This window comes from Mycetomoellerius zeteki, unplaced genomic scaffold (genome assembly GCF_001594055.1).
Source record: "Mycetomoellerius zeteki isolate Tzet28-1 unplaced genomic scaffold, Tzet1.0 scaffold98, whole genome shotgun sequence".
Classification (NCBI taxonomy): Eukaryota; Metazoa; Arthropoda; class Insecta; order Hymenoptera; family Formicidae; genus Mycetomoellerius; species Mycetomoellerius zeteki.
Genome location: NW_017258021.1, coordinates 1449175 through 1464425, shown reverse-complemented (window position 1 = coordinate 1464425; position 15251 = coordinate 1449175). Strand labels below are relative to the sequence as shown.

Below are 15251 nucleotides of genomic sequence, written 5' to 3'. Positions count from 1 at the left end.
ATGAATACATATTGCGAGAAATCGTAGATTATTTCGAAAAGATGCAGGAATGAACTAAAAAATCAAGCAAAACCTGTCATGAACAAAAAAAAGAAAAAGAAAATGCCACGTATAACACGATTTTAGCATTTATTAACGACCTGTTAATTAGTTCTCGCATGTATATATAATCAAATGATTAATATACATAGATCTAATTCTCATCTATTCGTGTGATATACGAATTGATCAATGCAATACTATGTTTTCAATACGAACTCGTTGTCGATAATGTCAATCCTCTAGGCCTCCACCTATCGTCTTGCCAATGTTGCGCATCGAGTACAACGCAACAATTGTTAATCATGGTAACCGATATTAGATTTCACGATTGATCGTACAACATTGTTTGCTGAGTTGCTTCAATGCCACTTGCTTTCGACTCTATCATGCAATTTCTATATCCCTCACAATATCGTTTTTTTAAAAGAATGTTATACTTTACATTCATTTCACGTTAGCCATTCGATTGATGATGAAATGAATGATGAAATTAATATATTAATGAGTGAGTATTTTTTTCCTTTTTTACAACTCAACCCTTACCTACAGAAATTTAATATTGGTCAATTTAATATTGGCCAATTTAATATATTAAAAAATAAAATTAATTATTTATTTTAAGTATTAAAAGCATTGCTATTCAATATTTTTAGTAGGTACTCCAAATAAGTAATTAATTTTCTTTCAATAATAAATTAGTCAGTATTAGATTTAATTAAAGGTAGCTTGAAAAAAATAATTGCGATAATTGTTTTATCTCTCTGAGAAATACACTATGCAAAAAATGTATTTTCTCTGTAAAAGATATTATTAATAAACGTGATAGTAATTTTAAAGCTGCAGAATTTTTGCAAAAATATTGCCAAATATGATATTACACTCTTTGGCGGCTTCATCATATGATGGCGAACATGATCTCATGCTTTTCTTTGGTTGTGATTTTCTCCGCAATTTTCTAGCTCGATCGATTGGTTTCAGGGCAAAGACCAGGTGAAGTTTTGACGGCTATTTTTATTCATATGAAATTAGTCTCGCGTGTCAGGTGCGATAAGATAAGATCGATTAAATGCTCATTTATCGTACATTTATAGGCGCACGGTATTTAGACTGATTGTGAGAACATTAAAGATAATAAGAGTTGTCGAGATTATTCCTGCTTTATGAAGGCCAAGGTTAACGTTCGTCTCGATTATAACTGGAAGAAATTACAGTCAGCACATAAATAGTAAAATGTTTTGTATGATTGCGTGCCGACGAAATAGTAATTGCACCATTAACAGATGTATCCGATTAACCTAAATTTAATATAGTCGCTCGCGCGATTATTAATTCGGAAATAGTGATTTCTTGATATTAATGGTTATAGCGTGTGTATCTTTCTCCAATATCTCCATTTGATTAAGCCTAGAAGTTTCACCTGAAATTAACCCTCGAAATCAAGGAGTAGCTGAGGATTTCGTCTCCTTCACTAGATAATAAAATGTCATTATGTAAGATTTGTAGTAGAACTCTCTTCTTTATTGAGCTGACACACCTCATATTTGTAGAATATCAGCTTAATCTAGTATATATTGAGAGTATTTAATTAATATTATCCTCGTGGTTTTCTCCTGAATTCCTCCTCATGGATTTACTCTGCCAACGAAAGTTTATGTTGATTCTAATGGAGAAAGTGCTGAACATTGGCAAAGTTTATGCCGCCGAGACATTTATTGCTTGAATTTTATAGAAAGTGTGGAAGTGACACGTGTCACTAAGGGTTCCGTCCACGATCTTATAAAGATTTTCGTACTCTGTGAAAAGTCTTAATGAATTGGCTCAAGGTCGCTTGCATGTAAAAGAAAAATTTAACACTTTTTCATACCTTATTTGCCATCATATGAATAAAAATATTACAATAAAAAAATTTTCGCACAACAATTTTTCGAGCAGTCATATATTAACAAGTATACAAGGAATAAAAAGAAAGAAAGATAAAATGTTGCAAGTATTAAGAAGAGCCATACACCTAAAAAGATAAAAAAATGCCTATTAAAAAAAATTTTTTCCACGTTTTATAAAAGCTGCATTTAATATTGGATGTGTTACATAAAATTTTTAATTAAAATAAATATTATAGTATAAGTATTAACAAATAACGTTGATACAACTATTGGCATCAATATGACCTAATAGATTGCAGACGGAGGGTTAAATGCTTTTATAAAACGTGGAACATAACGTAAGAAGAGAATTTGCTAGTTTGTACTCGTATTTTCAGTTGTAATAATTTCCAATATTTAAATTAAACTTGAGTCATCATGAATGTTTTCAATCGTAGAAATGATACGGTCGAAGCAATTCGTAGATTATGTGAAGACTCGGTGTTGGCGTCAGATACGTTCCGTTGGAGAGGAGCAGCGGTGAATGAGCTGATGCAGTATGAGGAAGACCTGTATGAGTACTTCGGCCGGAAATTATCAGACAAGGGCGAGAAAGTGTGGACATTTTGGAATGCTGTGTTCTACTGTGGTACCATTTATACGACCATAGGTGAGTACAATAGCCGCATTCGCTAATCGCTTCTTGTCATTTTTAGCATCCTTGATCTTAACAGAATTAAAGCAGCATCTACAATGAAATTTTAAGGCGTAAATTTTAAGCTTCAAGCTTTAAGTAAATCGTAAAAAATTAACCAATCATAGTCGAACGAAAGCATAATCGACTATGATTGATCAATTTTTTTACGGCTTAAGGCTTAAATTTTACGCCTTAAAATCTCATTATAAATGTCGTTTAACGCGACATAAAATTTTATAAAACATTTTAAAATTTACAAGCGTACATAGAAAAGAAAAAGAAATGATAATTGAAAATAATTAATTCAATAACCATATTAATAAAACAAATATTTTATTAAAACAAGAGCATACATATTTGTTTCATTAATGTTGTTATTGAATTAAAAATATTATTTTCAATTAGACTACTGTTAGCTAATGCTATTAATACAACAATACTTTTTCCATGTAGGTCCTTCTAATTAATAGAACAATTCTGGTATTGTATTTGTATCGTTAATATTATCTCCCTATTGAAGAGAATTCGTTTTCACGCTTTTTTAAAATATGCTCAATACGTGAGAATATTTATTTTCTTTGGAAAGAAAGGTAGACAAAAACGAATTGGTGCTATTGATGTGTATCTGGAAATAGAGCGATTTTCGTATGAGACACATATTTTTTCGTCGAAAGTAGAAAAGTCAAGTGTCTTAAGAGAGATTTCATTATTATGTCAAAATGCTTTGATTCTGACAAAACATTTTACGATGGTGTTTTAACTTGTGCCGTCCCCGTTCTCATAACGTTCGTGGAAGTTATTTTTATTTGTGTGGCTTAATGATATTCAGTTTATTTATCTTGCGCAGCTTTCTCCTCGAGCGAGAAATCAAAAGCCAGAGGAGGAATAAAGCAGTGTATATGCGTATAATGTATTATGTTGCGTGCGCGACGTGATTTCAAGCTCAATTCTTGCATATTGCTTTGCACATAGGTTTACATGGGTTATGTCGGTTTCTGGTAATAATAGATGCATGCGGCGTGAATGCAGATCTCTGTAGAATGCAAATGATGAATTTATCCCTTGTATGTATAGGAATAAACAAAATGATTGTTACCGATGAAATTTTTATTAATTTTATTATTTTGTTAATGAAAAGCTTTTCTTCTTGTGTAATAATATTTTATAAAAACCAAAGAAGGAATTGCTAATCTTATTTATGATTTGAAGAATCTTATTTTCTTATTTTGTCTCAGATATTCGATTAATGAGCATATTATAATACGAACTGAGTTTGAAACATATTTGAAAACGAAAATAAGATGATAGTAATATTAGATCCACTCAATTACGTCTGCAAATTTGAATTATTAAAATAAATTTATTAGTAGGTATTCATTCTTTTTTAAATACGAGTTATGTCATTTTCGTTTCTTGAAATTTGAATTAGTATTTTTCAATTAATAGATTAAACGAGCTTTACAGATCCAGAATCAATAACTATATCAGAATTAGTATGTTACACATTTTGATGTCAGCTCCAAAGGGTTATATATATAATGGTCGATATATTGTATATTTTATAAATATTTACTGTGTTATTAATTATTTATCCATTTATAAATTGTTTATTGAGAGTTTAACAACATAAAACACTTTTGCAGTTGTTTGTACAAAAAATTCACACTTTTTATTTTACTGTGATACACGACGTACATGACCCAATTTCTTAAGTGCTTTGTGTAATTTTTACGCGAAAATTAATACGTACGTATGGTCAATATATAACTCACTAATATGTAACTCTGAGAAATTTTATTCGCTGATATATCGGCGCGTTTTGCAGTTTCACGTATCGGCGATGATATTTCGCTAATAGTTTGATTTACGAGCATGATGATGAATCGATAATAAAAAAAGAAACGATTACTGTAAAAAATATATTTAAAATAAATAAAAAATAAAAAATAAAATGAAAAGAAAGATTTAGGAACTTTGTTATACATCATTGCTTCTGCACACTGTTTTCATACATTTGTATAACTTTTCACATTGTGGAAAATATATTTTCCGAATTGTTTAAGAATCTAACTTATAATCTCTAACACGAGTGCAAAATAACAGTGCTGCGTTTCACGAGGAATGACACAGATTATCTAGAAACATCGGTTTCTTCGTGTTTATTCAGACATATTCGCACTATTTATACACGGACCGATTGCACGCCTGTACCTGCGTTAGATTATTTGGATTAAACACTACGTGATATATAAACGACCAGATTAAAAGTTGAAAATAAAAAATCAAATAAACTCTATGAAAGAAGAACTGACTCAAAATTTGTCGCATGAGACAATCTACGATCGCATGAGACATTGCGATGTTCCTACAAATGTATAATATGCGTTTTGCATATATAAAGGTGTATTATACCCTACGCACCTCTCTTGCTATTTTGGTTGTGAAAAACTTGACGATTCGAACACTGCGCACATTCATGCGTGCAGCTTTCTGTACGACTTTGTGCGTGCCCACGCGTACTATTTCGAGTTCTGTCATTATATAATGGAAAAGAACTGGGTAAGATGATCGTAGGAGGACATAGACAGGTATGTCATTTTGTTTTAAGTTTTTGACAGACGTAAAGTACGAGAAATTCTCTGACGATGTTGTCTCGTTCAAATTAAGCGCGCTTACTCAGTCGCAGTGCATCGTGATATTGGATGGAAAATATCGCGCAAAATTACTATCGAGACATTTTGTGCAAGCCAATATCTGATTGGCAATTAAATGGAATCGCATGAACGAATGTTTGTACGATAATCATCATTCTTATCTGGTAAATCTTATCTGGTTTAATTAAATCAGTGCAAGAAAGCGATGTCAAATATTCGAATTGGTAAATTTTCGAACTGACCGATATATGTTAATGCGTGTATGTATATAGATTTATTTATCATGACAAATTTTATTTATAATTGCATTTATTTATGACAAATTTTTTTAAATAAAAAGTGTTACATATTTTTTTAATAAATGAGAGAGATAGAGAGAATTTATAAATTAATATAAGTTAACAACGTGAGAGTTCACGAAAGAATTAATTTTCCTGCACATTTCTGCGAAATGACTTTGTCAATTTCTATTATAAAAAATAAAAATGTTTAAAGTTGCGTACAGACAATATGCGAATACATGTTTTCTATGAAAACAATAATAAGCTCTTATCTAATTTCATTCATGCTTCTTGATTGCGATGATGATAGTTATTAATGGATGTTGCATAACATTGTTGCGATGCTAAGTTGAAGCAATATTGAAAATGATTATTTTAATATAACTTAGCAGATGAAAATACGATTCTGCGTATTTTTTATTCCGAAATTACGCTTGAAATTGTTAACAAGAGGTTCGCATATACCGATATTTAATCGAAGATTTTTGTTAAGTTAAATTTGAATAATTAAATTAATTTTTTACAAAAGAGTTTCTGTTTCTTATGATTTCAATATTATTTGAATATGTTGTATAATTATTATTTTTACTTTTTGTACAAAGAATATTTGCATATTTGAGAGAAAGAAAATATTTGAGACAGAAAACTGAAATAATGATTTTAACTCTGTCATGAATATATAAAACAAGATATTATCTTGAAATCTATTTTTCATTTATTAGTAAAATTATTAAAAATTTAAAGTAAAATAATTCTTTTTTAGCCTATTGATTTAAATATATAAAAATGACTGTTTTATAATTTCCTTTCTCCGCTGATTTAATTTTAATTAATTATTTCATTTGAATTAAATCGCTGTTACTTGAGATAATAATTTAATTAAGCGTTTTACATTATAATTCTGTTTCGGCCGCTTTTGTCTCATTTAATTTTTCTATAATTTCATAAATTGCTCCGTTTGGATTTAATTGTTATTAAAAGTATAATAATTCAATTGTAATAACTACAAAATGTACTATATACGACTATAATTTAGGCTCTTCTTCATATATGCTGTCGATATAATTATACAAATAATTATAAAGCATTTATAAATACAGAAATACACGGATATACGCGTATTTGTAATTTAATCATAATTTTATTATAATTTAATCCTTGAAAAATTTTTCCTTGTTATTTTTTTATTTCTTCATTCATTCTTTCTTTATTTCTTTATTTTTATATTTAATTATTTATTAATTCGTCATTATTTTTTATCGAACATAAAATTTAAAAGATGTTTGACGTCGAACAATCGATGACATATTTAAACAACTCCATTACAGGATTTTTATTTTTGACGAGGTCTTGGGGTTAAAGGGTCACCCGATTCTGATGGTGCAGTGTAACCTCCAAGCTGGGCGACCGAATGGGTTGCGGTAGTGCAGGCGCGGCGTCGCGACGCCAAAGCCGCGATTTCGATTGCGCGTAATACCCCCGCTCAATATCCGCTACGATGAAGCCGGTCATCCGGTTCCGCCGCAGTTGCTGGTAGCGGCAAACGTCACCGTGCCGACGGTAGTGGTGGCGGCAGATGGTGGGAGCAGCCTCCGTTTTATTTCTGTCACGGCCTCGTTGGGGCTGGCCTCGCGAGTGAGTTCCTGTCGCGAGAGTCTCTCTTGTGTACACAAAGACCATCGAACGACGACGACAACGACGACAACGACAGTGGCGACGGCGACGACGAAGACGCGATGGAAGACAGTTACATAGTTCATAGACGTCGCAAGGCGGCTGCCAGGAAGCGTGAGAAAACTCCCGATCCCTCATCAAGGGGTGTTGCGTCGCGTATATCTGCTTCAGATGATGAGGATGAGGAGAGACGCGCCAGAATGGAGAGAATGGCTGAGGAAGCGGAAAAAATGGAGCAGCAACAGAAAGAAAATAGATTGTCACAACATCAGAAGCAGGAAGTGTCCTTGAAAGAACTAGAGAATAAGGATAAGATGGGGAATGATCGGGAGCAGCGTCCGGCTAGAAGAAAGAACAAAACTGACACGAGGAATTCTGCGAACGTGGATGACATGATCGACATACGCGTCAAGTCAACGGCTGGAAATACTTCGAAGACACACGAGACTGGCTCTGTAACAACTGACGACAACAGCACGCAACCGGTAAAGCAGATCACCGAAGTAGCGAAGAGGTTTGATGATGGTACCACAAAGAAAGACGTTATCAGACCTGAGATTGTTCAGGCAGTTAAGAATGGTGCTGTCCAAGAGACATCGGAGACACCGAAAGAAACAAACGGCGAGACTAGCAGACCTGTCGAAGTCCGTAAGATCGAAAGGCGACTTAAAAGGAGATCGAAAGAACGTGTGGAGAAATATAGCCGGTCAACAGACTCCAGTGACGAAAAGGATGAAAAGAATGAGTCGAGTCAAAGACGGACAAAATCACCGGAAACAGTCAGGTCCAGGGTGAAAAAGACGAGCGGAAAGAGTCGAATCAGTGATCCCGAAGCACAAAAGAAGGATATCGAAAGACTGAACCGAGAGAAGAAGTCACCGAGTCGGCAGAAGTTCGAAGAAGAGTCTCGCACGAGAGATGATTCCGTGCCACATTCGAGACCTTACAGTCAGACCGAAAATACGGACGAGGATCTTAAAATGGTGAAGAGCGAGAATTTGTTGCAGAAATCTGCCGAAGAGCGAAGGGTAAAGAGATCCTCAATCGAGGTGAAGAAGCAAATCATCCCGCTGAGTAACGAAAGCTTAATAGAGGATTTCGCGAGGGCTCAGAGGGAGTACATGTTACGAGAACGCAGCATCCTGGATCCGGAAGTAGATATGTTTCAAGACGCTGTTGAAGTTAGTTCTTTGAGGAGGCGAAAGTTCAATCTGACATACAGCGAGAGCGAGCAAAAGGACATCGTTCAGAACGTAACGCAGTCTTCTGATGTAACGGACAAGAAAAAATCATGGTTTTCTTGGTTGTCTTTCTGGCATAAGAAGGATGAAAATATTATAGAGAAGAAGACTGAAGACGAACCAAAGTCCGTTCCAAAAGTTGAAGAGACTAAAGTGAAAAAAGAAGAAGCTGCGGAGAAGATTACTCTATTGGATTTCTTCAGGGTTCTCAGAGACATCGTCAGCGAGTTCAAGACCTTCGTGGCGCAAAATCCACGTGAGACTATGATCATCAGGCGGCTGCGTAATCGCTGCATAGTCGGACTATTGCTCATAATAATCTACTGCGGCCTCGGCGGCTTCGTCTTCCGTTTCGTTGAGGGTGCCTTCGAAACATTCTATAAATGTGGCGTGAAACGCGTGAAGCGTGACTTCCTAGATACTCTGTGGAATTATAGTCATAATTTGAGGGAGGACGATTGGAAGAGCATGGCGCGTAGGAAGCTGATGGAGTTCGAGGAACAGCTTCACACAGCTCACGAAGCCGGCTTGCATACGTATAGCGGTCAAAAAAATTGGAGTTTCTTGAATGCCGTCGTGTATTGTCTCACTGTCATCACCACTATCGGTGAGAACACATCACTTGTCTTGAGGCTCAAGGTGGGAATAATTTCCCTGATGTGAAGAGATCGCCTTCTAGGAGCCTTCCTTTATCTTTAAACATAACATCGATCTTGAAAAAATCAGCTTCTTCGAAGCTTTTAAAATAATTTAATAGTACAAGCATTAAGAATATTTTATCGATATTATTAGTTAGCATTGTTAACAAGTTATACAATGAAAAAAAAACAACTTAGATAAATATTAGAAATGTTATTAAAAAAAAAAAGTTATTAAAGTAGTATTTCTCTAAAATATTTTTAATATATTTATGTAAATTTCTTTTTGTACTTCAAATGAAAAAGTTTAAAAAAATTTTTCATATTTTCTTCTTTTGAATTAAAAATTTTTTAATTGAAATAGGTTTCATTAAATAAATATCATGTTATTAAATTATCATTGTTCGTAGTTTAAAATTGTTGACGATTTAATATTGATTACTCCGAGAAAGTAATGGTATCTAATTATCTATTATATCAATGATGATTGTGTTCAGCGCAAGCAAAATTAAGATAACTGTATATCCATTACATATATGAGATAACTGTGTTGTAAAAGTTTACGTATGTTTCTGGAATAGTTTGACATAAAACATTTTATGAATGGTATTGATTTTCTGACATGCAAATGTAGTGAAATCTGATGGTCTGCGTCTACATGCAAATTATTAAGAGAAATGTACAAAAAAATACGAATTTAAAAAAGTTAAAGCATTTGTTTAAAGTATATCAATTTTCTCTGTACTTGATTAAAAAACTAATAATAAAATAAAAAATAAAAATTTTTACTAATCTTTATTTAAATTATTAACAAATTCATGATATTTTTTATTAATTTTTTATTAAAATATTATTTTTTAAATTCGTTTAAATAGTTTGTAATTTCTGTTTATATTATCTTGATCGCCAAGACGCGATAAATTTGGATTATAGATAGTAAGGAAAGCTTTGGAAGCTCGACGTCGTTGACTCGCATTGTGCAATGTTCACAGTAATGTGAATGATTTTTTTAGATTAGATAACAAACTCGCAGAAAAAAAGTACATTCAAATTTAAGTTATACATTGATCGTATAAATGGAACCGTTCGATTGCATTCACTGAATTATATGGCAATTGCAGCTTGTTTACGAGAGAACACAACCGCCTTAGCTCTGTTGAATAATCTAAACTTAGACTTTACTCGCGATGTGCGTAAACGTGCCACTTTTATAATGACGATTCAGAAACCGACGCAAACAAATATCGTTCCATGTACGCGTCGTTATCTTATATAATATATAAAACAATATTATTATATGTAATTATATGTATATTGTATATTTTATTTATACATATATTTTGTATATATTATATATTTATATACACACACACAAAAATATATTAAATATAATATAAATAAAAATGCGATGCTAAACATAAATTTCAATATAGTCTAAATCATTCAATATAGCATATCAATATAGTACTAAAGCAGATGATTATACTATAGTACTACAGTTGATTATGACACTATAGTTGATGATTTTTCATTGCAGGGTATGGACATATTTCGCCAAGTACGGACACAGGAAGGGCCATCACGATTGTGTATGCAATTTTCGGCATCCCAATATTTCTCATTATTTTGGCTGACTTTGGTAAATTATTCACACGCGGTATAAAATTCCTATGGGCATTTGTGAGAAGAGTATACTACACTGGTAGCTGTCGCAAAGTCCGTCGCACTGTGCCTGTCCAGGTAAAATGATTTAATTGTAAGAGAAAATCTTTCCGAGGAAAAGATTATCAATTAAAAAAGAAATTAAGCCAACTTTCAAGTCCCTAGAATCTTTCGCAATATCTTCGATTTATAATATCGATTTTTTATAATATCGTACAATTTTAGTACATCTTTTATATTCTTTTTATTGCATTATTTTTTATCTTCAATTGCTTAATTGGTCCATTCACAGATTAATAATTTCATATAAGTAAAAGTTAATGTCTTCCGAAACTGTAAAGAATAATAAAGGAAATAAGAAAAAAAAAGAGATGTGCGAGGATTTTATTCAAACAAAATTAAATTATGTTTAATTAAAAATTATGTTTAATTTAAAAATTACATAATTGTTTATATTTTACTTTTATTTTTGGTGTTTCTTCTTTATTCTTTATTCGTTTCTTTTAATTTTTCAGCATTTTTCTTTTATTATTTAGTTAATTTATATTTTTAATTTATTGTGCACTTTTTAAATTTATTTATTTATTATTTTATTAGTTAATTTATTTATAATTATTGTTTTATTTAAGGCTTGTCCACTGAAGCCGATCGTGTCAATCGGTACGATTAGCTTTAGTATGGCCTTTAAATTTCAGTTTTATTCTCTTTGCCGTTATATTTGTATTCTAATTTTCAATTTCCTTATCTTTATCTCTGTTCAGGATTGGATTTATAGGCAATATACCGCATCTTTTGATTGTGCATCTTCGTTTATTGTGTCTTGCTCTATTGTTATTATTTTTAACAATTTCACTTGTCCATTCTGTTGATCGCAGGAAGTCATGAAGGGCGTGCAACTCGTTTACGATCTTGCAAAGTTACGACGGCCCTCGCAGATGAATCCAGAGGAAATCGACGAGATGCAGAGGCAGCAGGTCCAACAACCGCAGACGGTCCTGAATGTGGACGCCAATACGCCGGGTACACCGGGTACGCCGGCATTATCGGCATACATCGTCGATGACGAGTTCAATCTACCGATTTCGGTGGCAATCATCGTTCTCCTGGCTTATATCTTTGTAGGAGCCACTTTATACTCCTTGTGGGAGACTTCTTGGGATTTCTTCGAGAGCTTCTACTTCGTTTTCATCTCCATGAGTACTATCGGCTTCGGTGATTACGTGCCAACGGTAATTATTTTCGAATTAAATATTATTCAGTCGAATCAAATAATTAATAATTAACAAATAATTAATAATAATACTCTTCGTAAATTCGTAGATAATAATTTGTATTGTGATTTCTTCATTGACTTCGATAGACATGAATAATAGTCGATGTAAGTCGTGAGATAAATCGCACGAAACCGAAATATTGATCAATAAGAGTTACTTGAGTGAAATTAGTGTGGAAGATTATGTAATTAGCGTATTTGTCTAACAAAGAAATACTGGGAAATGTTCCTTTCGATTTTAATGAGTTTTTAATATGTTGTAGTCTAAACCAAAATAAGGGACTCTTTTATACGTGTACATACACTTTTAGGTAAACAACTTTAAAGTACACAACTGTGATTAATTTTATTCGAAGCGAATATCGTCGAAACTATAAGAGATAAAAAAATTTTGTTAAAAGAAACAAATTAAATGATTTTAAGAGTATTTATAATAATAATAAACAAATTTTTTTAATAAAAAAATTAGGTTTATATAAATATAAAAAATAAATTAAAATAAATTTTTTATTATTATAAAATTCAACTTTTATATAAAAAAATTTTTTCATTTTTTATAGTTTCGATGATATTCGATCGTTTCGAAAAAAATAACCGATTTTCTTCAAAGGAGTGTTTCATTCCTTAAAAGTGCGTATATAGGCGCACTTAAAAAAATACGTGTTTCTTATTTAGATCTAGACTACAACATATTAAAATCAGAGAAAGATACTTCCCTGTAAGTTTCTGTTTTCTTGTAAGTAGCATTCTCAATTATTTAACATTCGCCATGACTGTGCTATGTTAGGAATCCGCGAATTCCATTTAATTTGCCCTTAGCGCCTCTTTGAATTCACCTCTTGAATTTTATTTGCGATCTCACGACAGAGTTTCCATTTTCTACAGTAAATGATTAATTTACTCTCATGTTTCTTTTTTTCACGGTGGCGTTCAGATGGTAAGCTTTTTGACATGCAAGATCTTTCTCAATGAAAAGCTGTATATCACCGATGTATTCGTTGTTTCTCACAAGCTTATTTTCACTCGTAACCATTTCGTTAATTAAGGAAGTAAATCGTAGTTAATGAATTAACAAATACTGTGAGATCCACGATTTGCAGAATGTAATGGATTTATTGATTGATTGATTTAGCATCCCATATACATGATGGGTTCAATAGTATACTTGGTATTCGGTCTGGCGCTTACATCCATGTGCATCAACGTCGTGCAGGTAAACAATTCTTTTTTAAAAAAATGATAACAAATCCAATCAGGACTAATACCAACCGCAGATGTTGATATATTATATACATTTCACTTGTTCTTTATATTTTTTTAAAAATATTTTTTTCATTTAGGATACATTTCTGATTATAAATATATTTACAGAAAGTGCATTGGCTATGGAGTGCATTACAATTTTTCTTAAAATGTTATAGATTTTGTTATTATTGTTATAGTCGTGTAAAATATTTATAATAATTATATCTTTCACATAATATTATATTCGTTTCAATTATCATACTGTCATACATTAAACCTTCATTTATTATTCAATAATTTCATCAACATTTTAATATTTTTTTATCATGGCATTTAATGATATATCAAGACACGGAGATATTCATGTAGCTTTGTTGAATAATCTCATACTAGCACAATATTTTCCGATGTATTTATGTATATTCTCAGATAGTACAAAGAGTTCAAAAAGAATTCAGTGATATGTCATCAATTCTGAATTCATTTTCAGATGCAACAAGAATTCTTTTCAGAAAAAGAATTGCAACTGAAATTGAATTCAGAATTGATGACATATCATTGAATTCTTTTTGAACTTGTTTGAATTCTCTGTGCTATCTAGGTTATTTAGTACTTCTAGTACAATATTTTTTCGGTATATTTATATATTCAACTTACAAAAAAATTATTATATCTATTCAATAGCCAAAGAGCCATTAAAATCGGTGATGGGAAAGAATGTGGAAGAATAATACTCATTAAATTTGATCGAATAAATCATTAAATCTGTTTAATCGCATGTCGCTAGGTGATGCTATCGGATTCATTCAAGCAGGCGAGCCAAAAGATCGGAGCCACGATCGGTTTTGAGGTCGCCGAGGATGACAACTCAGTGAAACCGGCATCACCGCCGCCGGTCGAAGTCGCGGACGTCCACATGAGCGTGAAGGAGTTTGAAAGCGACGAAAAGATCGCGCCCAAAGCAAAGCAGGAGGACGTTGACCCTTAGATGCATTTCTTTCAGGAGGAACTTTTATGCGTCTCAAGCTCGTTTCTCGAAATATACACGAAATGTGTCTTTCTCTCTCTTTCTATTTCTCTCTTTATTCGGCCTTAAGAGAATAATCGTCCGCTGGCTTATGCAACGCAATGATGACATGATAATCATGGCGGTACGCACGCGATCAAGTTTCGAAGGACAATCAGGGCCGTCTTTACACTTGAGATCTGCAAAGAAGTGCGGCGAAGATTTTGGAATTTTATAGTCGATTTTGGAATTTTTGACACTTGTCAGAATTGTACGTTGTAAGTTTTAATTAGATCTAATTAATCTATTTCACGAGACCTAATACTTTTAAGTTAGATTCTGGATACCCCCAAATTTCTCATACCAAAGACGGTCCCGATCGTCTCGGCGCGGCGACGCGTAGCGCCAGCAACATTCTAAATTTTTGGGAGTGAAATTTCACTCCTAAAGAGTGATAGTTGCGCCAGTCCGACAGGAGTGAAATTTTCACTCTTAAAGAGTGAAGAATCACTCCAAATGGGAGTCAATTTTCAATCTATGTGGAGAATAAATAATTTCACTCTCTGAAGGAAGAGATTGAAATTTCACTTTGATAAATGTTAAGTTTAGCCTCCCTATATTTAATCTAAAAATTATTAGGCTCATTCTACGTATTTTTGCACAAAACGAACGAATATGGCAGAAAAAAGCGTCGCTCTGTCTCGCGAAGCGAAATATTAATAATTAAAGTTGACTTTTTAAGTTAGATTAAGAAATTCACTCCTGAAGGAGTGAAGTGAAGTTCACTCCTTGCAGGACTGGCGCAACTATCACTTTTCTTCGAGTGAAATTTCACTTCCAAAAATTTAGAGTAAATGAAATCTTTGAAGCACTATATGTTACATGTCCGTCTATAATGTCTATATCGTGGAAATCGATTCGAATACTCTGACAGAAATGTACCCAGATAGCCAAACGTGCAAGTCACACCTGAACA

General features: G+C 32.7%; 1 protein-coding gene across 1 annotated transcript; it reads left to right on the top strand.

Annotated features, from left to right (window-relative positions):
• The first annotated feature begins 7061 nt into the window (after positions 1-7061).
• LOC108730927 (uncharacterized) lies at positions 7062-14672 on the top strand. Its single transcript, XM_018460902.1, has 5 exons — positions 7062-9058; positions 10627-10829; positions 11627-11980; positions 13157-13237; positions 14057-14672. The coding sequence occupies exons 1-5, from the start codon at positions 7273-7275 to the stop codon at positions 14255-14257; spliced, it is 2625 nt and encodes an 874-aa protein (XP_018316404.1). The 5' UTR covers positions 7062-7272; the 3' UTR covers positions 14258-14672.
• Positions 14673-15251: the final 579 nt, after the last annotated feature.

What these genes read in the sequence shown, in the direction of transcription:
- LOC108730927 (XM_018460902.1), top strand. Translation starts at nt 7,273, where the DNA reads ATGGAAGACAGTTACATAGTTCATAGACGTCGCAAGGCGGCTGCCAGG. An exon ending in GTCGCACTGTGCCTGTCCAG is followed by an intron (nt 10,830 to 11,626) that starts GTAAAATGATTT and finishes TGTTGATCGCAG; the next exon opens with GAAGTCATGAAGGGCGTGCA. An exon ending in TCGGTGATTACGTGCCAACG is followed by an intron (nt 11,981 to 13,156) that starts GTAATTATTTTC and finishes TGATTGATTTAG; the next exon opens with CATCCCATATACATGATGGG.